Below are 26,991 nucleotides of genomic sequence, written 5' to 3' on the forward strand. Positions count from 1 at the left end.
CTGGTCTGCATAGATACTCCCAGTTGAACTTCCATTTCTCATTAGAATTCTTCTTCGGTACCAGGAAAATTTGGGAGTAGAATCTGGGCGTGATGCGATCTTGATCTATCTCTTCTACTGCCTCTTTGTCGAGTAGTGTCTTGATAGCGTCGTCCAGTTTCTCTATCTGGTCGGCTGCATAGTTGAAGGCCATCAGATTGCTTGTGAGCGGTGGGGGTCGCTTCCAACTGTATCTTGTACCCTCTGCATAGTATCTGGGACACGTAGTCATCTTGTAGGATTCCCCAATTTTCCCAGTATCGTTTTAGACGTCCACCCACTGTCGAAGGTTGTACAGGAACGGCTGGGGTGAAAGACTCCAGTCGTTCCGAACCTGGCCCTCAGTGCTTGATTCCTCTTGCACCCCTAGGTTCTCGGCCTCTTCCGGGGTTACCTATAGGAGCGCCGGTTGGGTGGCAAAAGGAGCGTCTTCCTCTTTTCATGCTGGAATACTTCTTTTCTCTGGCCCTCTGAACTCCTGCAAACTTGGATTTGTTGGAGTAACGTTGGGACGTCTGACGAATCACATTAGCCAAGGTGTCGACTGATTTAATCATCATAACCTCCCTTGAGTCGTGAGAGACTTCTCTGGCGACTTCTTCAATTCCTCCTCCAAAGATGCAAGATGCTGACCATGGGGCTCTGTATAAGGACTTGGTGAAGCGTTCACTCCAAGTGCATGCTGACAATAACCCTCGTCTTCTCAGGAGAGTCAGGCCCGCTGATGTGGATGCTAGATGCTCTGACATAAACTGATGGTCTCTCTTCTGCATTCGTAGAGCGGAGTATATCATCCGGTCCTCTTCGGCGGAGGGGTTCTTGAACTCAAGATGAATGTTTCGTTGATAGCCCTGGATCTGGCTAATTCGAAGAAGGTTTGTCTGGTGGTTGTATCCAGCTGTGCTAACTTCTTATCCTCAATCTTGTAAGTTCTCTGACGGGAGTCGGTGATAATCTTGTAGTCATCATCAACCTCTGGAGCCTTCAGGAAGGGTTCCATCCTATGTAGAGGGAATTTCCTGGCGTTGAACGTCGGGATGTGCTGATTCTGAGACTTGGTGGCTTTATCAAAAGTTGCACTGAGGTTGTCTGGTACTTGAGAGATCGGGTCGATCGGTGGAAAGGTGAGCGTTTCTAAATCATCGTTGGACATCTTATAGGTAAACGCCTTATCTGTGTCCTTAGAAGGTGATGCTAAATCCAAGCCATTGGTGATCCAGGAGTTAACTTCCGTATCGGAGAACATGCCTTCACCTTCTTCCTCTGATTTAGACATCTCTCGCTCTATGGATCCACGACGACTTGAGTCTCCATGGTATGATCTGTATGATGAGCTTCGAGCAGGCGAGTGATCCCGATGCGATCATGTATCCTTTCTGGAGTCGTGAGATGATTCTCTAGGTCTTGTGAAGGTGGGTTTCTGGACGTAGCTTCCACTCTGTAGGTGAGTGAGTGAGTTTAGTTTTACGCCACTTTAGCAATAATCCAGCAATATCACGGTGGGGGGCACCAGAAATTGGCTTCACACATTGTACCCATTTGGGGAATCGAACACGGGTCTTCAGAGCGACGAGCGTCCCCTTTGTAAGAGTGCCTTTGCGCAGGTTCTCGATGGGCGTCATAGTCCAATGGACTCATATCTGCGATGTCTGTGGGGTTCAGGAGAACGCCTCGATTTCTTCCTGCGTGGAGACGTCTTAGCAGCAATCTCTGGAGCGTCTACGGCTGAACTGACGTTGGTAGCAGGGTCCAGACTCCTCACTTCAGATGGGGAAGATTGCCGTGTCCATGAGCCTTTGCGCAGACTTCCCTCTTCATCCGGATGCGGTAGAGAGACTGAAGAACCTTCATGCAGGCTAGTAGTCGTTGTAGAGGTCTTCATAGCAGCCTTCTCCTCAGCAAAGCGCATTTCCATCATCAACAACATCTGGGTGCCGTTGTACAAAGCGATCTTAGTGCTAAGGTGACCGTAACTCCCATACCTTAACATAGACCTAAGGTAGTCTTAGCGCTAAGGTTGTTTCGTACAACGGCACCCTGGTCTGTAAACTGTTGCATGAACAGTCTCGGGTAGAAGTTCTGCGTTGTCTGAAGAGACTGCTGTAGGGATGATGGATCTGATACTGAAGAGATGTCATCTAAGGCTTGCTCCCATTGTGAAGAGTTGACGCTGCTGCTATCTCTGGTGCCCGATGTCTGCGTTGATAGAAGGTCTTCTGTCAATGTCTGCGCCGATAACAATGCCGATGTAGCTGTAGAAGCAGGCTTTGTCTTCTTACTGACGATGGACACTTCAGGTATGAAGATGAGTGGATCATCATAAACGTCTGCTTCTTCCGGAGGAACAATCTCGGCTGAGAAAGACCTCGTCTTCTGCGAAGAGCTGAGCATAGACTTCAATGAAGTCTTCATGGTTGTAGCCTTCTTCTGCATAGAAGATAATTTAGCCTTCTTCATCTGCGACGAGGTCAGCTCAGTAGGCGATGATCTCTTATGGCCTCCGGCATTCACCACTGGTACAGCAACCTGCTCCCGAGAAACGTTCGGCAATTCACTGGAATTATGAATGTCTGCAGCAGTGGTTAACACAGTTATCAGCGCAATCACTTGATTTAGACATGACTTGTGAATACCTTCTTACCCAGTCCTTAGCACGTCTATGGATGGAAAAAAGGTAATTAGTTAATTCAACAGAAGTTAAATTTACACAAAACTTAGAGTGAGAGCTGAAAGAACATGAAATAGTGCAATTAGGACATAATAAATGAGGGTCAGCCGCAGACACTCGGTACCTACAATGAAATGAAATGTACCTACGATCAAATTTCAAACCGTAATGTAGAATATAATCCTAAAAAACGTATACAGCAATAATTTTGATGTAAGGTCCGAAAATATTATAGGATATGTGCTGTATAGGGACTCACAACCATCCTCAAGGGCAAAGAAAGAGAGAGTGACAAACATGGCTGGTCATGTGACCATGGAGGGAGACTACTCGAGGGCGAGTGATTCTACGTCCGCTTATTTAGAAGGTAACTTTAAGGGATTTCAAGTGTTCAACTATCATTCACAAGAGGAAGGAGACAAGCATAATTAGCATGAGTCAGGATAAGGAAAAATTATTAGTTCTGGCTTGCTGACAAGATATGGGGGGATGACTTACTTATGAGTGTATTGCTATAGAATACGAAACACATATCTTGTGTGAGACGCATTCATACGCGCATGCACACACACAAACAATATAATCATATATTTCCACACTAAAACACACCAATCTATTTAACTCTTTCAACACCAGTCAACCACAGGCATTTACTGCCATGATACCGAGTTCCCAGAGACTCTAAGGTCACAGCTGAAGCCTATGTTTATGAAGGAAGTTATAAGCTTGTAAAACGTTATTGCTACTACATCTCATACACCATTTAAATGATCTAATCCCATTGTTGATAAATATGAAATTTTTAGAGTAAAAATGTAATTTTTAGAGTAAAATTGATATTTTATACTTATCCTGACTCATGCTCTTTTGCTTGTCTTCTTCTTCTTGCGAACATAGTGGAACACTTGTATCTCCTTATTTGAAGCTCCCTTCAAAATAAAATCACTAATTGGTACTCACCACGAGTTGCTCCCCTTTGTCTCCCCTGGCGGGAAAAGGTGTCGCCACCCTCTGGCCATGTGCTCCACTCTCTCCTGATTTAGCGAGCCCAACACTTGAATTTACAGGAAATCCAAAGTGTTATGTGGGGAGGATGGGAGGAGTTAACCTCATGAGTCAGGATAAGTATAAAATATCAATTTTACTCTAAAAATTACATATTTTTCCTTATCCTGACTCATGCTCTTTGCTTGTAGCATCCCACGGAACGGAGGTGGGTAACAGAATACTTTGGATTTATAATTAGTGATTTTGTATAGATATACTGTAATATCCCCCTCACGGGAACTTCATGAAGGCTTAGATTTAGGATGTTTCCTGTATAAAGAAAACCATAGGTTATATAAAGCCATTAAAGGGGAATTACATTATGAATATATTGAACAATACATATAAATTATATATATATATATATAGGTGACTCTGATAGAGGCACTGAAATGACTATATCCAAGTATATGCTTAAGGTTGAATACTTAAGCTGAACATATATACATAGCCCTAAAACTCCGTAGAGTTATAAGCTAGATGAGTATGTATAAAGTACATATTAATCTTGTGAGGATAATATTTTAACGCCTACGAGGGACTGTCAGTTGCTGAGCGAGGACCAGTGGTCCGAAATGGTGAATGCCAGAGACATCTTCTGTAGTGATGTCTCTTAGGTAGTGATTAGCAAATACCATGTTAGATTTCCAATAGCATCCTTCCATAATCGTGTTCAAGGAACAGTTACCGTAGTAGAGGCGAGGGTAGAGGCCAGTGCCCTGATCTCATGTGGATTTGATGCTGTTGGTGGGTCCAAGCCTGCTGCCTTGTAGGCACGGAGAATGACAGTCCTTATCCAAATAGATATTGTGGTCCGTGACACTTCTGTTGTTTGATTCAGAGGCTTATAAGGGGATGAATAAACGCTTTGAGAAATCTTCTCCTTGTTTTGGATCGTCAGTAAATAAACTTTTAAGCTCTTACCGGACACAGTGATAGGTCTTGTGTATCTTGTGATCCGAGAATAGAGGATAGCGCCGGGATGTGGAATAATCTGTCTGGTTGACCTGGCAGTTGATTTTTTGCAATGAAATCCCATCTTAATCCGAGGTGCGCTGTGTTATGATTGTCATCAAACTGTATCCTCTCGTAATCCAGAGCGTGAATTTCAGACATTCTTGCTGCTGTGGCTAGCGATAGCAGAAACAATGTTTTCTGTGAGAGAAATTCAAAGTTTGTCGATTCCAAAGGTTCATAGACCTCACTCGTGAGGTGTTGTAACACTACATTCAGATCCCAAGCTGGAAGTGGAACTTCCGCTTTGGTCCTCCAATCGAAAGCTCAGAGTAAGGCCAGTAACTCTGGAGATCTTGTCAACTTGACACCCGTTCTCATGGTGATTACAGAGCTAAGCGCGGCAAGATATGTTGATATCGTTGAACCTTTTAAATGTTTGTTTTGGCGTAGGTAACACAAATAGTCTGCCACTTGAGGTTGTGAAGCCTCTCTTGCTGTAAACCCTTTCTTTGTTGCATAATTTTCGAAACTGTGCCACTTGTCGTCGCATTGCAAGTTACGAGTTGATAACGTAACGTAAGCGTGACTGCTTTTGCCGCCCTGGCAGAATATCTCTCTTGTTTAAACACATTTGTATACAGTCCATACGTGTAGTTGGAACATTGCTGGGTTTCCGTGCACTTGTTTGGTGTGAGGATGAATTAACAGGTTTCTTGGCGCTTGGGTAGCTCCAGTGTTGGTTGACCGATTTCTTGAATTAGTATGGGAAACCACGTTCTGGCCGGCCAGTAGGGCGCGACCAAAGTGAGTTGTAGGCTCTGTGTTTGTCTGATTTTCTGTAATACTTGGGGTATTATTGCTGGCGGCGAAACGCGTACGCATTGAGGCCTTCCCATGATAGACTTAGAGCGTCCGTTGCCCAAGCTTGGGGGTCTGGGACTGGTGACACGAATGTCGGTAGCTGATTGTTGAATCGCGTGGCGAATAGGTCTATTAGCGGCGCTCCTAATTGCTTGATTATCTGTGCAAAAATTTCCCTGTTGATCATCCACTCTGTCGGTGATGGTAGATGAGGCCGAGAGAGCCGCGTCTGCTAGTATATTTCTGGCTCGGGAATGTGCACTGCTCTGACATGTAGATTTAGATCTTGTATTAAATCGAACAGTTGAAAAGCTTAGGTTCAAAAGGTTCATCGATCTCGTTGAGCCTTGCTTGTTTATGTAGAACGCCACTGTCGAATTGTCTGTATGGATCATTAGGGCGCATTTTGTAGAAATGTGCTCCAATGTAGAATGGCGTTGATTACAGCTTTCATTTCTAGACTGTTTATATGGAGTTTGCATTCTTGCTGATTCCATAACCCTGATATCGTGTGGTTGGTGAGATGAGCTCCCAACCTTTGGAGGACTTAGCTGTCTACATACAGATGGGTTTTGTATTCCTGCTCTGCTAAACAAATCCCTTCGCAGAGACATTCGATTTCTTGGTCCACCATAGTAGATGTGGTCTGAGATGTTTCGGTAGACTGAATGGTTGTACATCGCTTGAGATGTGCGTTGAGAAGGACCTGTAGGGGACGTAATCGTAATCTGCCTGTGACAGTCATGTCTTGGGCTGATGTGAGAAGACCTAGTAGGCTCTGCCATTGTCATGAGTGGTAACGGAGAGAGTAGAGCTGGTGGAATGGTCTGTTGTATCTTGAGCCAACGGTCTTCTGGTACCATAATAGGTTAAGCATTTGTGATGAATCGAATACCTAGGAACTGTAGGTCTTGGCGATGGTACTAGGTCCGACTTTATGTAAGTTTACTAACCAACCTAGTTGTGTTAGTAGCTTTATGATGTATTTTAACTGTAGTTTGAGCGCCAGTGGATCTTGATCTACTTGTATCCCGTCGTCGAGGTAAAACGCACCGCGTGAGCCCTTGACGATGTAGAAATTTGATAATCGGTTTCGTTATCCTCGTGAATAGCCAGGGGCTGATGATATTCAATGGGAGTACTTTCCACTGGTAATGTAGCCCTTCTAGAGTAAATCGTAGGTATTTCCTGGAATCGGGATGAATGGGGATGCAAGTAGGCATCCTGTAGATCTATGCTGCCCATGTAGTCCATAGGGATCTAATCATCTGGCGTGAAACTGAGGTAAATGTATCATGCGAAACTTCTCGGTGGTTTGGCGAGATAGTTCTTGTTGAAAAGCTCATGTTGTAGATGAGTCTGTATTTCTCCGTGGAGTTTTCTTGGGAACTAGGAAAACTGGGAGTAGAAACCTGGTTCGGACGCTTGCTTGATCTATTACTTCTATGGCCTGTTTGGATAGGAGTGATGAAACAGCCTCTTTTATCTTTGGTAGTTGCTGCTTGTAACCGAACTTGGGGTTTGATTGTCAGCGGAGGCTTGGCCTGTAGAGGATCACGAAATCCGTGTTGAATAATGTTGGAGACGAAGGGTCTTGCAGTATTCCCCAGTTTTCCAGTGTAGTTGGGCGTCCACCCACTTGAGCTGGTTGTACTGGAACGGCTGGGGTGGAAGACTCCAGTCGTTCGAACCTGTGTTTCAGCGTCTATAATTGCGGGAACCTCTGGGTGTCCTGCCTCTTCCTGATCCTCCTCTATAGTTGCCATATGGGTTTATTTAAAAGAATCTTTACCTCTAGAGCTGGCTATCTTCCTGTCTCTTGCTCTTTGTAGGCCCGTGAACTTAGATCTGCCTGAGTATCTTTGTGAAGTCTGACGAATGACGCTGGCTAGTGTGTCCATCGATCTAATCATAGGACTTCCTGGAATCATAGAGACTTCCTTGGCGACCTTTGTCATTTCTCCGTCAAAGATGGATGTTGTCGACCACGGGCTGTATAAAGTGGGGCTGTAAAGTTCTCCCCAATTACAGGAGGCGAGGAGGCCTTGACGACGAGCTAAGGTCAATGCTGCTGAAACAGATGTAAGATGATCCGTTAAAACTGCTGATCTTTCTTTTGCATAAGTAAGGCAGAATAAATCATTCTATCATCTTCCGTCGTGGAATCCCGAATCTAGTAATAAGAGTCTCATTGATCGGTCCTAGATCTATTTAACCCAAAGAACATACGTCTGCGTCATGGTTTCTATATGAGCCAACTTGCGATCATCCATCTTGTAAATCTTGTTCTTTACATCGCTGATGATCTTATAGTTCTCATCGATGTCCTGGGCCTTGTAGAAGGAGTCCATGTTATGCGTGGAGAACTTCTTGGCTTGAAAGTTGGGCAGATGTGGTATCTGAACTTTTCGTAGCTTTCTGGAAAGCTGCATCTAGATTCTGTGGCACTGCGCTAATCGGGTCGATCGAGAGGTAGAGTGATTGCATCTGGATCATCTTCCTTCATCAAATACGTCTGAGCTGTATTGCCACTTTTAGATGGTGATGTGAGATCTAGGTTATTGACCATCCAATACCGTATCTCTGCATCAGAAAATATGATTCCTCCATCATCCTCAAAACCATCATCATTAATAAATTGTAGATGCTCTTCGGGGACTGCGTGTAGCTGTCTGTATATCTGATGAGGTTTGTGGCGATCTAGTTGACTTCCAGCGTGCGCTCTATGTGGAGATCTGATGGGTGATCGACCTGGTGATGAACGGAGTGGAGATCGCTCTATGGGATGATCTTCTCGAGACTTGTGAGGTGAATGTTGATAGCTTCCGGCTCTTCGGCAGATCCTCGATGTTCTTCTAGACGATGAAGATCTGGAATCATATGTCCTTCCGCGAATGCCAGCCAGCGAAGCTTCATTTGCGTCCGGTCCGGGGGATCGATGATATGACCTTCGCGAAGGCTTCCGTGATGTCTGATGGTCTGAGTCCATATCTAGAGATGAAATCGAAGATGGTGATGATCTCTCCCCGCCTTCGCGAAGGCCTTCGCGATGGCTGTACATCTAGGTCCTTCAAGGTGGTGCGGGACTTCCTTCGCTGAAGGTGACATCGTCTTGGCTGCTACGTTGGACGGGGGTGCCTCTGGGGTGCTGTCGCGTTGGAGCCTTCGGCTCGGACTTCGGACATGCATAGCAGTTTGTAGTGGTCCTCCATGATGTTCATAATCTGCCGCATCATGTCTTCTGGGATGATCTAGACGAAGTCGTCGGGCGTCTTTTCTGCGATGGGGTTCACATCAATGACGTCTGACGTCGGTGTAGAGGCATCAGGCTGCATGGAGATCTCTGCAGAAGTCACAGTCGCTGACACCGGTCGCTTCTTCTGCCGTAAGTCGGGGATGATTATCGGCTGATCATCGAGAGGCCCAACTCTGCTGCTGGAACGATCCGGCTGAGAAAGTTCTTGCTGTCTTCGTGAGATTTCCCTTTGGAAGTCTGCGCTGCCCTGGTGTCCTCAATCTGCGCGGAGGCGACGATGAGGCCCTCTTAGACTTAGTCTGCAATGACGGGATGTCTGGGGAGGCGATGCGTTTCTTCGAGGTAACGGACTGCGTCCCCATCGTTCCTCTGCCGCAGGGGTCTCTAGCAGAACACCAGACGGAGAGGGTCGATCGCTAGCAGCTGACTGGAAGGAATATCTGGACTCTCTGCCATGTTTTGCCCTTGTTTGCGTGATCTATCTGCAGCACGTCTTAAGACGCATAAAGATGATATTTATTAAATGCAGAATGAGATAAATTAATGCAGTAACTGCAACGTGGAATTAAACGCAAACGGTAGAACAACTAGGGCATATTACATGTGGATCGGAGGCAGAAAAGCGAATCTACAAATCGCACAGATTTTTCATGAACGTAAAGCTAGCTGAACAATCACGAATACACGCGTGAATAAACGGTAGAAATCACGATAATTAATCAATACAAATAGTAAAGGATACTAGCTATACCTCTATAGTAACCTATGAGAGGTAAAAACTAAGAGATTATCAAAGGATATGTGTGTAAGGAGACACACAGGCTCTCACATCCTGCTCACTGGCGAAGAAGGAGAGAGTGAAGCACATGGCCAGAGGGTGGCGACACCTTTTCCGCCAGGGAGACAAAGGGGAGCAACTTCGTGGTGAGTACCAATTAGTGATTTTATTTTTGAAGGGCTTCAAGATAAGGAGATACAAGTGTTCCACTATGTTCGCAAGAAGAAGAAGACAAGCAAAAGAGCATGAGTCAGGATAAGGAAAAATTTAATATTTTTATACTTATCCTGACTCATGTCTATTTGCTTGTCTTCTTCTTCTGGCGAACCTAGTGGAACACTTGTATCTCCCAATTGAAGTTCCATTAGCACTGACCAAGAGTTACCTCCCTTCCACAAGCGCGGGAACGAGGGCGCCACCTGAACCCATGTGCCTCACTCTCTCCTCATTAATGAGCCCAACACCTGAATTTCCAGGGAAATCCAAAGTGTTAAGTGGGGAGGACGGGAGGGCTTACCTCATGAGTCAGGATAAGTATAAAAATATTAATTTTACTCTAAAAATTTCATATTTTTCTTATCCTGACTCATGTCTATTTATTTTTGTAGAATCCCTACGAGGAATAGGAGGTGGGATTATATATACTTTGGATTTTACTAATTAGTGATTTGAACAGAGATAATTGTAATAACCCTAAGGGAACTTCATGAAGGCACTGAACTGAATTCCTGCTGTTAACTTATCAGTTGCCATATAAGGGTTATTACAATTTACTGAATATAATAAAAGTATATAAAACATTAATTAAGCTAAAGCTATTAATGTGATAGTATAAACTGTTGATAGTTTATAATGAATACTTTTATAGAACCAAAGTAGTAAGCTTACAATATGCATATATGTAAGTTATAACAGAATTGTGCTTAAGGTATAATGATACTTTAAGCTGTATAATAGTAACCAACTACTGAGAGTTTGTTAACTAATACATGTTATGAAATGAACATATGACTGAGCTTAAGGATTGAAACTTAAGCTGAACATATATATAATAGTAGAACTCCTAAGAGTTGTAGGCATATATATAGTATGATTATAGAACTGTGCTTAAGATATAATTAACTTAAGCAACCTAAATAGCCAAAACAACTCCGTAGAGTTTGTTAGCTATTACATTTTATAATGTAACCATAATGCTTAAAATATGATGAAACTTAAGCTAAGTATATGATAGTAAAAACTCTTTGAGTTTGTTAGCTAATATACTTATAAGATATAAACACGGTACTGAGCTTTAAGATATGAATAAACTTAAGCTACATATATAATAGCAAAAACTCCGTAGAGTTTGTTAGCTAATACATGTTATAATGTAACCATAATGCTTAAGATATGATGAAACTGAAGCTAAGTATATGATAGCAAAAACTCTTTAGAGTTTGTTAGCTAATATATGTTCTTATATGATATAACCATAGTAATGAGGTTAAGATATGAATAAACTTAAGCTACATATATAATAGCAAAAACTCCGTGAGAGTTTGTTAGCTAATATATTTATAATGTAACCATAGTACTGAGCTTAAGATATGATTAACTTAAGCTAAATATATAATAACAAACTCCGTAGAGTTGTTAGCTTACATATTGTATGATATAATAACCATAGTACTGAGCTTAAGATAATAAATTGAACTTAAGCAAAATATATATAGCATGTAGCTATTTAGTACTGTTATAAGATAAGTAGAAATCTGTAAGATTGACTTATCTTCTCCGAGGAGAACTGTCAACTGTTGTCTTGAGGACCATGGGACCGAATAGGTGGATACCTGAGGCGTCCTCGGTGGTGATATCTCTCAGATAGTGGTTGGCAAACACCATATCGGATCTCAGAAATAACCCTCCATTATTCCAAAAGCATTTGTGTAGAGCAATTGGAGATATTAGCGCTCTAATATTAAGAGGATTAGAAGCTCATGGAGGGTAGAGTCCTACAGTCTTGTAGGCACGTAGTATGACAGTTCTGATCCAAAAGGAGATATAGTAGTATGCGTGAGACTTCCGTCTGCGTAGCTTGATAAAGGAAATAAATCTCTTGCATTTTTCCCTCCTGTTTGGCTCCGGTGGAGATATATTTTCAGTGCTATTACTGGCCATCGTGATAGATTCATCGTATCATGGGGTTCAAGTATATCATCAAAGCGTGTTCATAAACCTCACTTGTGAGGTGTTGGAGCACTATATTCAGATCCCAAGTTGGGCGTGAACTTCCGTTTTAATCCTCAATCGGAAGGCTTCGTAGCAGGCGAGTAACTGGGTTAGGTTAACTTGGACGCCCATTCTCAGTTATGATAGAGCTATTGCTGCAAGATAGGTGGACAAGCTGCGCCTTATAAAATCTTAGTCTGGCGTAGATAACATAAGTAGTCCGCCACTTGAGGGATGAGTAGCATATCTAGCTGTAAATCCTTCCTTTGCAGCATAATTGACAAAACTGTGCCATTTGTCATCATTATAAGTTGCCAGTTGAGTTACGCAGGGCAAGTTAGACTGCTTTGCAGCTCTGGCTGAATAACTTGTTATTCAGACGCATATGATACAATCCATGCGTGGAGTTGGAATATATCTGGCTTTCCATGCGCTTGTTATTGAGCACTCTGTAAGGTGTAGTATTGGTTGTCGATTTCTTGAATAAGAGTTGGAAACCACTTCCTCGCTGGTCAGTAGGCGTGACCAAAATCAGATGGAGGCTCTGCTTTAGACTGATTTAGAGTAAACTTGTGAGATGCGCTGGTGGCGGAAAAGCGTGCAGCGTTGAGACCTTCCCACGATATGCTTAGTGCGTCTGTTGCCAATGCTAGTGGGTCTGGAACTGGCGATCTGAATGTTGTCAGTTGCTTGTTGAATCGAATGGTAAATAGGTCTATTAGTGTAGTTCCTATTTCCTTGATAATTTGAGTGAATATCTCTGTATGGAGCATTCATTCTGTCGGCGATGGTATGTGTGGCCGAGAGAGAGCGTCTGCTATCACATTCTTTGCTCCTGGAATGTGATATGCTCTGACATGTATGTTGAGATTGTTGATTAAATCGAACAATTGAAAACAGAGTCGATATGTTCGGGGACCTGGTTGAGCTTAGTTGTTCACATAAAAATGCCACTGTCGAATTGACTGTGTGAATCATCCACTGGGTATACTGTAGTAAGTTGCTCCAGTGTATTAAAGGCGTTTATTACTGCTTGCATCTCTAGCAAATTTATGTGTAATTGCTCTCTTGATTGCTCATAGCCCTGATGCGTCCTGTTGGCAAGATGGGCTCCCCAACCTTATAGTGACACATCTACGTAGAGAAGTGTTATCGATTCCAGCTCTATTAGCGAGGCGCCTATTCAAACATTCGATCTCTTGGTGCATCATAGTAGATGAGGTTTGACCTGAACCGATGATTGAGCGGTAGAGATTCGTCTAGATCGAATTGCTGATGACTTGTAGCGGATGTAATTGTAGTCTGCCTCTGTCTGTCATGTCTTGAGCTGAGCTGAAGTCGTAACCCCAACAGACTCTGTCACTGTCGTAGTGGTAGTGGAGATAGTAAGGCTTGTGGAAATGACTGTTGGATCTTGATCCATGGTCCTCGGTACAATTATACGATTCTGCGCCGTTACAAATCAAAACCTAGAATAGCAGATCTTGCGAAGGTTCTAGGTCCAACTTAAGTAGGTTTACTAACCATCTAGTTGTGTTAGTAGCTTGATGATGAATTCAACTGTAGTCTGAGGCGCTATGGATTTGGATCCATTTGTATCCCGTCGTCGAGGTAAATTCGCTCGCGAAGTGCTTGGCGATGTAGATGCATAACCAGGGGTGACTGCCATCGTTGAACTTTATGTAAAAATCGTCTGACTGCCGTGTCCTCGTCTTACTTGACGGGGAGGTCTCTAACCTCAAGAAGGCAGCCCAATCATGAAGGTTTAGATTAGCTGGACTGTAAGGAGGCTTGCTCGTTCACTGATATATTGTTGTCACTTGCAACCTATGTGTTGAACTGTGAACTATGATCGACCTCTGCGTGAGGCGTTGTCCATCTCGGTCCAATCAGAACAAGGCATTTTGATTCTGTAGAGTACCCAGCTGTGGCGTCACGGTGTATCAGGAAAGGAACCTTGTATAATATAGTGCCGTCGTTGATATTAGAACAATCGTCGGTCTTCACGTAACTTCGAAGTTACCAGTGATACGTGTTTGAGGGTTGATGGTAGCGAAACCTCCGGTAGCGAAATACCTGCGCTCTGTAATATTAATGCTGGATAAGTTATTTTCCAGGTTGTCGTGAAAGTAACTTCAGTCTTGAAGATAATTCCGACTTCTTTATATAAGGTTCAATAACCTTGCAAGTTGTCAGCTTGTAGACTGTTAAAGCTGAACTTGTTGTACATATTACTTCTGAGGAAATCGTTGGCGATTATGAGTTTTACTAAGCTGTAACAAGACTGCTGTTCAATTTCGTTTTGAATTGTCTGCAGATCTGCGTAATGGTCGCATGTAGATAATCGTATATCGTAGTAGGTAGTCGGCGAAGATCCCTAATTAGGCTCTTCATCCGTTGATAAATTAATACAGCGGCGTTGTGTGTTGTAAATAGCCTGTGCAATTGTCTTGGCGTAGGCTTGTAGGCGGCATATGGCTTACAGTTGATAAACAACTCATGTGATGTCTTGAGCGGACTGACGAAAGTGGCTATATATGACGAGTGGCTGAGTATATGGAGACCTTGGAGGAGACTTCCTCGGCGTGACGCCCGGGGACTTAGCGAAGATCTCGGAAATGCGCTTCTAGATCTTCTGGGTGAAAGTAGACTTGGAGCCACTTAGCCTTAGCGACCTTAGCGAAAGTATCGAGTCAGAGTTAATATATGAGCTTGCCCGAGACGACCTCTGTGTTCTACAGGGTGTGGGCTCGTGGCGCTCCCTCTCGCGATGTCCCTCTCAATTGGTGAGGCTGTAGCTCCTTCGCGAGGCTGACCTGGGACTTCCTTAGCGAAGTGTCTAGAGTCCGATCTTAAATGATACCATCGTCTTCCTCTGGCGTATGGTGGTATGTCGAGGAGACCTCGATCTGTAAGAAGATCTATGTGAGGACTGAGGAGAGCGGACTGGCGATTGGCTAGTGTATGTAGACCTTGGAGAAGACATCGCCAGCGGAACTGTGGGCTTGAGAGCGGTGATGGCCGCCCGGCGCTCTGGGCTTCTCGAGCGTTGAGGGCTCTTGTGAGCGTCTTCTAGGCGTTGTAGAACCACTTAGCCTTGGCGTCTTGCTTGCGAATGTCTGGAGTCAGTGTCGATCCGACATATGAGTGCTTGCTGCGCGCCGCCGTACATGACAAAGGTGCGTGCTAGGCGAAGCACTCCTTCTCCCATGAAGCCTCTTGCAAAGGGTCAGACTCTAGCTCCTTCGGGCTGACCTGGGATACCTTATGCAAAGAGCTCACTCCGGGCAGGGTTGCCCGCCAGCGGAGGAAGCGTCTATGGGCTCAGGGGCCCTACAGCGAAGTCAAAGGCGGGCTCTGGGGCCCTGTATGACTTAGTATGGGGTGGGCTCTGGGGCCCGTGGCTCTGAGGCCTCTGTAAGCCGTAGCGGTCTTCCATCAGCCTCATGATTTGGTTGACCAGGTAGGTCTGGGATGGTCTGCGCTGGCGTTGAGGGTGTCCTCTCTGTGATAGTGGCGGGACCCTCAGTTATAATCTCGGCGTCAGCGTAGGCATCTCTGATTGCATGTTGATCTGCGCTGAAGTGGCGGTAGCCGTACTGGTCACTTCTTATGACATACATCTGGAATGATAATCGAAATGTCATCATCATATAAACATAATTCTGAATATCAGAAGCAAAGTTTTTAGTAGTCTTCGTGGATTTCCCTTTGCGAGGCTGTAAACCTGGGGGCTCGGAGCATACGTTGAGACGGCGTGGAAGTTCTTCTAGTTTTATACTGTGATGAAGGAGCGTCCTGGGAATCAGGTAAGCTTCTAGATATAGCGGACTCGTCCCACGCTTATCCCGAAGGTAACTCAGGATATATCTGACTCCGATCTATTAGCCATGACTGAAGATTGTTTCGAGATTTATCTGCCTTCCGTCTCAAAGCGGAACATAAATATTTATCAAAGGCAGAAATTGGTAAATTAATATATAATTTACAACAAGAAACAATAGAACATGGAGTAATGCAACTAGGGCATTTTAAATGTGGATCGGTAGCAGAGTAGCGTAATTTACAAACAGTGCAGATTTTTATTAGCGCAAACTGCTGAGCAACACGCTGAACCGTGAATCAAGCAGCAGAAACACGAATAATTATCAATGCATGTTGAATAATGATACTAGTTACACCTCTATAGATGAATATAAGAGGTAACAAACTAAATATAAATAAAGGATATAGTGTGCAGGGGAGACACAGGTGCTCTCGCGTCTTGCTCACTGGGCTGAAAGAAGGAGAGAGTGAGGCACATGGGTTCAGGTGAAGCCCTCGTTCAGCTTGTGGAAGGGAGGTAACTTCGTGGTCAGTGCTAATGAGTGATTTTTATTGAAGGGAACTTCAATTGGGAGATACAAGTGTTCCACTAGGTTAAGCCAGAAGAAGAAGACAAGCAAATAAACATGAGTCAGGATAAGAAAAATATGAAGGACACAACAACGGAAAATAACTCCATTTTCTAAGCTTCATATGAATAACATGGGAGACGAATCGTTTGATGTCGGGTATCGTTCGAAAGCTCTGAGCATCAACATCACTGTACCCTTGCTGAGAGTATTTTCACAGTTGTAAGAAGAGATTTTATTGGATAAAGATTGGTTTCTAATGATGCTTTTTTGGCACAGTCTGCTATAAGGGTCGTGATTGGTCAAATTAGGTCGTGACCTAAGGCAGCCAATCATATTACGGCAATGGATACTGTCCTCGTAAATGAAAACGTTTAGATTTAGACGAAAGTTTTGGGTAAAATAATGCTAATTTGAACATTTTAAGCAAGAAATGGCTACCTATACGTAAATTATGGAACTTATTGGACGTATCGTGCTAGGTTATGACATGTGACAAAAATGCTTCATGCATATATTTTCGCATTAAACATCCGTTCCGGGCGTGAAGACTGAGGCAGCGAGAGCCGAGATGTCACTTGTCAGTGACTTGACTTACATTACATGATCGCACAAAAAGAAGGAAATAGTAATTTTATATGTACGTTTGACATCTTTTATGAATGCTGTTGTTGATTTTATTCATTAGTTTATTCAATTTATTTAATGATTTCCTCGAAACGTTGTTACTTTGCTCTTTGACAATATTATTGTGCACCCGCTGCCTAAGCATGTGTCCGAGAATTGTTTTTTTCAATAACATTGGAAAAAATAGTTTATAATTCTAATCCTGTCAATAACATATGGTCATTTGAAATTTAATAAGGGTTTTCAGACATTGTGAAAAGTGATAGATTTGACAAAAGAATCAATTGTTAGTTAGGTTCCTAAAATTATATATAATTTTGATGTGACTACTGCCTGGCCGGTTTACCGGCCTACGGTGTCTGGGGACTCGTGATGTCTTGGACCGTTTTCCAGCCTACGGTGTTGAATGGGTTAATGTACAAAGATTTTGCAGTCTTAATCAAAATGATCACTGCAACATGTTTCTCAAAGTGTGAATGAGTGAGTGAGTTTAGTTTTAAGCCGCTTTTGCAAAATTCAAGCGATATCATGGCAGGGAGACACCAGTAATAGACTTCACACATTGTACCCATGTGGGGAATCAAACCCAGGTTTTCGGAATGCCGAGCGAATGCTTTAACCACAAAGTTACACCACTGCCTGTTTCTCAAAGTAAACCCTGCTAACTACATTGTAAGTGTTCCCATCAAACCATTACTGGGTTTTGTTATGTGTGAAAATCTGCACCAGCCTTACCTTTCCAACCGAAGAGAAAAATTCTTCCAGGTCTCTTGGTCTAATTCTCGCCGACAGCTGCATACAAAATATTGTCCGAGCATCCCTTTCTTCTGGAGTCAACTCAGGGAGGGTCTCTCTGTGGGCAAACAAAAACATCAATAAATACTTAACAAATTTAGGATATAACTGTTAACAGATAGTTGTTCATATAGTATGGTATCAGTATATACTATGATTCTATGATCGATTAGGTCTGGTAAGGTAATCACTACAAGATGTCATAACATATTCATACCTGACTGGACTCTTGCTAATACTTCTTGGTCGACGTCTTTCTTTTGATCGACTGCGTCTCTTCCTGATTGGAGATTTACTTCTACGTCTTTCTTTTTCCTTGCTTCGACGTCGACGATCTCGATCCCTGCTTCTGCTCCGTTTATCTCGACTCTTGCTCCGGAGTTCACCGCCTTTTCGTTTCTTATCGCGATCTCTATCTCGATCTCTGCAAAAACAAGTACCAAGAAATTTATACAAACCTGTAGAATTTGGCACAATAGTGCTCAAGGAGTGTTTAAGTAATCATGTTCTAACTCTTGACTCCACATTCAAACCTACAACCATCTATGAGACACGAGCTTAGGCTGTTACTATGTCAAATAACAACTGCAGCAATAACAGTTACAAGCCCAACATGAAAAATTATCACTTACTATTTCACTTGAAAAAAGTTTAACTGTCAACGATTGGCATACATAACATCAGCAAACAACTTCTGCCTCCAGCCTACAAAATGTTGTGGCAAAGATAGAAAACATAGACAAGATGTTTGGTTTCGTCTTCTAGTTAATAAGCAAAACAATACCCAAATGAATTCTTTTCAAGTTACAAAAACATCAAATAATGTTGTGATAACATGGAATAAAATATTTCATAACTTTACCTTTTTCTGTCACGGCTTTTACTTGGGCTCCTCTTCTTTCTGCTGAGAAAAACATATTTCGTTCAGTGCATAATGCTAAACTTCATCTAATAACCCCAAAGAGTTTCAGATCATTAAACCTTAGCTGCGCTTATGACTGGAATAGACTGTAACACAAAAGTTACATTAATTTCCCAACGATAAGGCAGTGAAAAGAGAAAGCTGATCCAGACTCAGGGTATTCTAGCTCTTATTGGTATTTTATGACATCAGTTAAACATTCTTCAGACTCAACTCATTTTTTGAGAACAAAAGAATAAAACACAATGCAAACACTGTTACCGAAACAGGGTAAACATACAGTAAATTTGACAGCTCATACACAAGCACTTAAAAAAATCAGAGTTCATAAAATATTTGGCAAACAGCTCCCTATGAAATAAATACCGTATGGACACAATAAGGTAAACTCTGCATCAACCTCTGCAAGTAGCAGTTTGTTCTATGTTCCTCACTTCTACTCATTACAGTGAGCGAGTCCTGTACCCCATTGATCATAGGGCTCACATACCTGGTTAACGCTCAGGTTAGCATCAATTTCAAAGATCTTGCTCTTATAGCACTCAAAGAGATACCTATTTCAATATACAGAACAAATTACAATTAGAAAAGTGGCTGAAGAGTTGTTAAGATTCGGGATAGCTGCACCCTAAAAAGGAAATAAAACGCTGATGAATGAATCCATCATAAGCACAAATTCTGGAATATTGTAGTCATTTAATCCCTTCTTAAATAACAGGGAAAGGACTATTTCCAATATTTGTGGTGATAGATCTTTCCTTTGAGAAACAGCACGGTTTGTGGTCACAACTTTTCTTCAGGACGTAGGGCTCCACAACCAAAAGCCTACAGAAACCATTATGTGTTAGATTGAAATAGCTGGTATTCTGATGAGAAGATAAACACTTGGGAGTTTTTTTTACATTGTAGACACCATCTTGCTTAGACTAGTCTGAACACAACACTCAATCTCACAGCTAAGTGATCTGCTATCTATCATTCTGGATTTTCACTTTAAGGATGATTGATAGACAATCATGTTTTTTTTAAGGTCACAGATCTCCTGGTGAGGTGAGGTGCGGCATAACAAATCCTGTAGCTACTGTATTCCTTATAGTAAACAAGAACTCTTCGTACAACTTGGCCTACACTATGCAAGTTGTCTACAAAAATAATTGGCTTGAACTCTAACCTTTTCTTGTCTTCATGAGATCCACTTCCTTTTCTTTCTCCCTGCGAGGCCAAAACAGCACATTGATGAAATCAGCACAGCAATGGGTGAAGGAAGGAGAACAAATCACAAAGCATTAGTTCAGGTGCAACTTAAGATGGCACTGTTACAAATGTTACTCCTAGAATATCTGACATGTCTCACATTACCATATCTGGGCTGAAATAAAAGGTGTAAATTTATCAGCAAACTTTGGGACCCTAACACAGAAGATTGGAAACTTTCAAAATTTGAACTTCTTTCCATTCCTGAAGCTTACTGCTACTTTTCATTAGAGAGAGACATTGAAGTTCAATATAGCTGACTTTTCATGTTTCACAAATATCAAGAAATGGGATCTGAAATTTGAAATACTAAATATCCCTGAATAATTTGGAAAGTTTCCAATCTGCTTGCCAACATCACAACACTATCTTGTCGAGCACACATACAACATGATTCTTAGTATTGATGCAAGGTGATTAGAAATCCAGTTCTTTGTGGAGCGGACTTTGATGAATCATGGCATTAAGTCAGGATGCTAAGATTCCCCACCGGACGGGCTGGCTCCAACAGCTGCTGTCCAACGTCCATGTGTTATCTGAGGTGAGATGGAGGGGCAAAATTTCAGTTGGCTTTCTCATACTCAAATTATACAGAATAACAACTTATGTTCTTTTTAAGAATGAAGTCACTTTATCAGCTGGAATAGAAGCTCTCATCTGAACTGGAAAACATTTTAAAGCCATTTCACTTGAAGTGGTCCCATTGAATCAGATGTGATTTATGTTGCTCTTATTTGTATACATCTTCAGATAATTGTGCATGCAGATGTTTGGTACTTGGTTCATAGCATGGCACTTATTTCATAAGCGATAGTTATTTATTTGAATTTTTTTTATACTTAGTCACTGACCAATGTACAAAAAAAAAAGCATGAATACAAGTCAAATGCTTTTCTTGTTGTTGGAAGTGGGGGATACCTGGATTTCTGTCATGTATGCCATGAAGCACAGTAGGGGCTAGCTGTACATGTAACAGAGTTGGCAATCTAAGACAAAAAAAATCTCCAGCATAAATATTGTATTCAGTCCAGATGTGAAACAAGTTTTTATATATATTTACTAACAGGACACTAACAAAATGCATCAAGAAATTCCCAATCCAAATTTTACAAACACAGCAAAGCAAAAGTGCAAACAGTCCTGAACAAAGCGTAACTGATGAACTTTCAGAGAAGGATAAATTAAGGAATAACACCATATAAACATAAAGTACAAATTATAGTTCTTTGCAAAACTGATTCACTCCACTGCACAATGTCCATATTACAAAATATTATGTATTATTTAAAGCCCTGTGTATCTTTAAGACAATCACTCATATTCAATCACCTCACCTTTTCACACATATATTTTAAGCACTGTCTTGTCCAATTGTTTTTGATATCCTATATTTTAACCTGTGTGGTCTGTAACAATGTAAACCTGCTGCTAAAGTATATCATCATGATCATCTTTCACTGCACTTGAAATATCCTGAAATATCACAAGTTTGTCACATCATGATAGTAGAACTCATGCATGCAACCAAATACTTACAGAGCACATTTGCTGCTCAGCAAATATGCTTACAAACATGACATGTGAAAGCCTCCATTTCTCAAATCATGTTGTTAGAACAAACAATTAGCAGTATATTGGGATTCTTTAACCTATACTTTATCACCATGTTACAAACATGCCCATGTTTGGTATTTAGAAATTGTTACATTTGAGATATCCTTGGTAAAATAAATCTTTCTCAAATTATCTTGTTGGCCATTGAAAAATAATGTCTCATATCAAAACGAACCTCTTTATTGAAAGGAGCCTCCAACATTGCCTCGACATCAAAATCCTCCGACATTGTTCCTGTTGTGGGAGACCTGGAATCAAAGTATGCAGTGTTAGTATTAAGACACCATAGTATTTGGAAACAACCCCTTCACATATTATGCTATTCAGTTACAATGAAAGCAGCACAACAGGCTCTATGTGACTAAAACAGAGGCAACACAACCTAAATTTCAGTTTGTCTACTACCAAATGTTTAGAGGTTGTCCAATGATTTGGGCAAGTCAATTTTATTTCTCCACGTTAGTTGATACAGAAAAATATAACTTCACTCATTTACTGTTTCCTCACTGTTACGTTTTTTCTGATCGCAATGGAACCTGTTTAACTGCAGTGTCTGTGCTGATGAAGATTTTGACAAATCCATGCAGCAATGCGAGGATTTGGACTCATTAATACTTTCATGGTGTGACGTACTCAGAGTGGGTATTCCTGCTTCACTGCGGCATGGTATCTCAGTGAGCTAGCACTATAAAACCAGCTTAAGTCTAGGCTAGTACAAGCAGTCGCACATACACATACACACGCATGCACGTCGTCATATGAGCGAAATATTCTCATGCCCGACGTTAAACCCAATTTCACCTCACCCCACCTATCTGTGTTCGGGAGGTATATCCTTCTGGACAAGATAACAATATTGTTTAACTGTTTCCATTGCTTGTTCTGAGGTTATTTTATTAAGTAAACGCTGACATAAAATGCCGTAAACTGCAGGCAGGGAATGTGTACAAGTAGGCTCAATATTGTTTGTTGATGAATGACCATCTTGATTGTCGTGCAGAGTGAGCGCTGCATCTACCTTTGAATATGAACAGAAGGCCTATATTTTGAAGATATGAACCGGTCAGTCATCACCCATGATCTGGATCTTAAGATTTACAATATAAATAATTCTTCAAGATTCTTATCCTCTGTTACGATAACGCAAACATTAACTGCGAATGGATTAACTTACTCACACGCAAATCACCCTCGGTAACGTGAATGTATATATCGTGCGAAAAAGATAGTGACAGATGCATTTATTGGAATCTCGGATACCATGCAACATGAAAAGTAATTACAGAATCACAAACATGCCCAAGCGGTTGTCGATCGAAATGAGAACAAGGAAGATCAATTAATTTCCAGTTTTCAATGACCTAGTTTAGGCAACAACTCGAAAATCAAGCACATTTCAACATTGTCAACATTAGCACTTACACAAAAGTATACCAAAGAGATCGTAGATTCACTGTTCAGAAGTTTGCGGGTCTTTCTTCCAGATTCAAGTGGACGATACGTTTGTTTCAGATCGTAAACAAGCTTGTCGTTTGCAATACGTAATGGCTTCCAGATTGGGGTTTCCACGTGTCTGAACACGGCGGTCCCGATCAAGGGAGGTAATAAAAGGACCAGTTTTTCCCTCCCGTTAGAAAATGTACTGAATGATGTATGTCAATGATAGTGGTTTGAATGGAACATTGTGAGTTAGATCCGTTTAACATAAATTGGAAGCTTTGAATAAACTTTATCAACGAGTGTTCATGTACAAAGTTTAATCCTGATAGAAAGACTTGACCACCTAAACCCAGCTAACAAGTTCCCGTTGGGATATTACGCCCGTACAACGTTATACTGTCGATTCCAACAGGGAGACTCGATCCCTGATTCTATCAACGTTGTAATACGTCATTTTCCAATTGTACCAACGTTGTAGTTACGTTGTGGTCTAACGGCGCATCTTACATGTTTCCACTAATTTCCAGCGCTATTCCGAGGCCTACCTTGGACGTTTTCTCAAGGTTGTGTTCGTAGATTGGAATACGTTAACAGAGAGAGAGAGAGAGAGAGAGAGAGAGAGAGAGAGAGAGAGAGAGAGAGAGAGAGAGAGAGACCGAGAGAGAGAGAGAGAGAGAGAGAGAGAGAGAGAGAGAGAGATTTGCATAATAAATATACATGACCAGTTTTCGACGACACCAACATGCGTTGATGCCAAAGGCATGATATGTACACGATTACACGATTTCCGAGTGTAACCAACATGTCCGGATAAACGGGGTTCGACTGTACTTATCCAGGGATAATCTACAGTCTTCTATTCTCCCTGATTTATCACTCATATGACGACGTGCATGTATGCGTGTGTATGTGCGGCTGCTTGTACTAGCCCAGACTGAAGCTGGTTTATAGTGCTATCCCACTGAGATACCATGCCGCAGTGAAGCATGAATACCCACTCAGACAAATTATACTGACTCCGAGCCGACCAGTTCTTGTTGTACCCATTAATGCCGAGCGCCAGGCAGGGACCAAGAAGTACCATATTTTAACGTCTTTTGGTATGACGCGGTCGGGGATCGAACCCGCGACCTTCCGCTCTCCGGGCGGACGCTCTAACCACTACACAACGGAGGCGATCTAATTGTTTGAGATATTATTCCGTTCCAAAGGTACCTTTAAAGAAAGTATAATTTCTAGTTTTAGAACTGCTGGAAAGAGAGGTGTGTGTCATTCCTGTTCAAACGAACATTTTAATCTTGCCGTAGTTTGGCGATAAAGTTTCGCCATAAAGGATTGTTTACAACTTAATGTTTGTGACTCCCATACATAGCCGAATCCAAGTCGAAACAATAAGTAGTTCGATTTTGAAACCCAATTATTTATTACCATTATTAGCTGCTTGTAAAAGCATGTTATAACACTTCTTTGGATATCTTACATTAGACATATATAATAATCTAATCCTATATTTTACGGAACGTTTAAATGCAAAAATATACAAAGGGTATCTGCAACATTCACCCAGTACTGTGTAAGTTGGCGTCCATGTCTTCACTCCAAGGAAGCGTTTACACGCAAACATATGAATGGTTTCTATATTTGTTACACTATCTAAGTCCCAAACCCCAGACCCATGGAGTAAAATAGGCACAAGTTTAGTGTCAAATATCCTAAAAAATAGCCATCTACAGGCTTCAGCAACGTTTCCGGCCCACCAACACCACAAATGATCGCCCCGTACTGGCAGACCAAGGATGAAAACAAGACCGCCATGTTGTGCGACAGAGAATCCCTTCATGCAGACATCACGTCAGACAGTGGGAACACACGGAAGACCAATCAGTACTGATACAGTACGCCGACGTCTTAACAGTGGGAATCCCCATTGCCGTAGACCTTACCGCGGATCTATCCTTACCCCTCGTCATCGGCGTGAACGTCTACAGTTTGCCCTACAACACCAAAACTGGCTATACAGGCAATGGAGAACTGTTATGTTCACAGATGAGAGTCGGTGCTTCGTATCAACTGCAGATGGCAGAACAAGAATATGGCGACGACGTGGCCAGCGTTACTCAGACCAATGTGTTATGGATAGACTCATTGGGAGGCGCAAGCATCATGGTATGGAGTGGAATAGGCCTGAACCAGAGAGTGGGTCCTGTGGTGTTCCAGAACCTTGGTCCAGGGAGAGGAGGCGGCATCACAGCAGTGCGCTACATCGACCAAGCTCTCAGACCCCACATTTCGCACGTCACCGGAACAACATTTTCCAGCATGATAACGCCCGGGCCCATACTGCCAGAGCTACACGGGACTTCCTGCAGCACCACGGTGTCAACGTTATGCAATGACCAGCCCTTAGTCCTGATTTAAACCCAACTGAACATCTTCGGGGTGAAATTCAGAGGAGACTGAATAATGTCATACCAAGGCCGATTTATTGCGCCAGGGCTTTCTCAGAGTGTGCTTCCAGGTGCCAATGGCCCTCATCAATCGATTGGTGCACTCCAAGCATAGACGCTGTGCTGCAGTTATTGCCGCTCGTGATGGTCACACTAGATACTGAAGTCAAGAGTCTGAATAGACTGCAAACGTTCACGTAATGTCTTGAAATTGTGCTGACTTATTAATTAACTGCAGCTGATGTGTCAAAATATTGTACACAAACTGTTTTTGATCCGCTTATTATGTCCATTTATGTAATGATTTGATTACAGTGCCTATCTAATTTTGAACTCGTACTGACGTTTATTTTGCTGCTGAATATAGTTTGTACTCAATTTAACATTTTTGGAGAAACCCCTCTCTTTTCAAAAGCCATCCATAATTTCGACTTATTCACTAGATCAAAAGCTTTTGAGAAATCTACAAATACGGCATATCCCCTTTTCGTTGATAAATACCATTGAATGGCTGATTGTAAAAGAAATATATTGTCAATGGTATAGTATCCCTGACAAAATCCGGCCTGTGATTCCACACGTTTGTCATAGGCATTAGTACAAAATGTAAGACGTCTATTCAAAATAGATACATACATTTTACTAATGATGCTCAAAATTGTAATTCCTCGGAAATTATTAAGAGAATGAATATCCCCCTCTTTGTGCAAGGGAACATTAATAATATTACCAAATACGGTATTAACAAATCAAAGGAATTGTGGAAGAACTCCGCAATTAATTTGTCAGCACCTGCAGATTTGCTACATTTCAAAGCCTTGATTGCTTCTACAACTTCACCTTCAACAATTGGAGAATCGAGAATGTTATCAAACCGTCGCCTGTCTCTAAATCTATACTTTCCTCGTCAACTACATCATCATCCGTGTTAAAGAGATTCATAAAATGATCATAACACTGTGTTATGGATATATTGGACCGACGTGATGAACTTTGTGAAAGTCTTTTGAAAACAGACCAGAACATTTTACTATTGTGTAAATTATCTAACAAAGTGTTACAAGAACTGACATTATGGTTACACTTCTTATCTCTCAACACTGATGTATACTTATTTCTTGCCTGTATGTACCTCTGTAAAGAAACTATTTCCTTATGAGACCTCAACACAGATAACAGCTTTACAACATGGTGGCGGTCTTCCCTATCTGAAATGGCAGCACGTATACGTATGCGTTGTAATACTGTTAAGAAAACGTCGCAGGTCTGGTTTGATAAAGAATGAGAATATTATAGCTGTGAGAGAAATAGGCTGTTATCTGGGTTATCCTCTTTAGCGGTGACTATCGGAACGTATACCCTGGAGATTATCGGAACATATACCCTGGAGATTATCGGATCGTATACCCTGGAGATTATCGGATCGTATACCCTGGAGATTATCGGAACGTATACCCTGGAGATTACCTGGAGATTATCGGAACGTATACCCTGGAGATTACCGGAACGTATACCCTGGAGATTATCGGACATTTCCTTTGGCTTTTAGCTCATCAGTTTCTTCCGTGTCCCCATTAATAAGTGGCTAGGGATATTGACAACATAGAAACAAAAACAAGCCCTCTACATCAACCCCACCCCTCACTCACTCCCAAATATACTGAACAGCAAAAGAAACGCA

At 42.0% G+C, this 26,991-nt stretch overlaps 1 protein-coding gene across 1 annotated transcript in view; it reads right to left on the reverse strand.

The window, feature by feature from the left end:
• The window catches only part of LOC124265205 (RNA-binding protein 39-like), a 35,172-nt gene extending 12,164 nt beyond the window's left edge, over positions 1–23,008 (reverse strand). Inside the window, exons 1-6 of the mRNA XM_046699998.1 lie at positions 22,846–23,008; positions 21,599–21,671; positions 19,727–19,767; positions 18,496–18,534; positions 17,851–18,057; positions 17,574–17,691 (exon numbers count right to left, since the gene is read on the reverse strand). Of these exons, the coding sequence (XP_046555954.1) occupies positions 17,574–17,691; positions 17,851–18,057; positions 18,496–18,534; positions 19,727–19,767; positions 21,599–21,652 (459 nt within the window). The 5' untranslated portion in view covers positions 21,653–21,671; positions 22,846–23,008. The remainder of the gene's footprint in view (positions 1–17,573; positions 17,692–17,850; positions 18,058–18,495; positions 18,535–19,726; positions 19,768–21,598; positions 21,672–22,845) is intronic.
• Between the last annotated feature and the right edge of the window lie 3,983 nt (positions 23,009–26,991).

The sequence above is a fragment of the Haliotis rubra genome, unplaced genomic scaffold (genome assembly GCF_003918875.1).
Source record: "Haliotis rubra isolate DU_JTF1 unplaced genomic scaffold, ASM391887v1 Scf967, whole genome shotgun sequence".
In the NCBI taxonomy this organism is placed as follows: Eukaryota; Metazoa; Mollusca; class Gastropoda; order Lepetellida; family Haliotidae; genus Haliotis; species Haliotis rubra.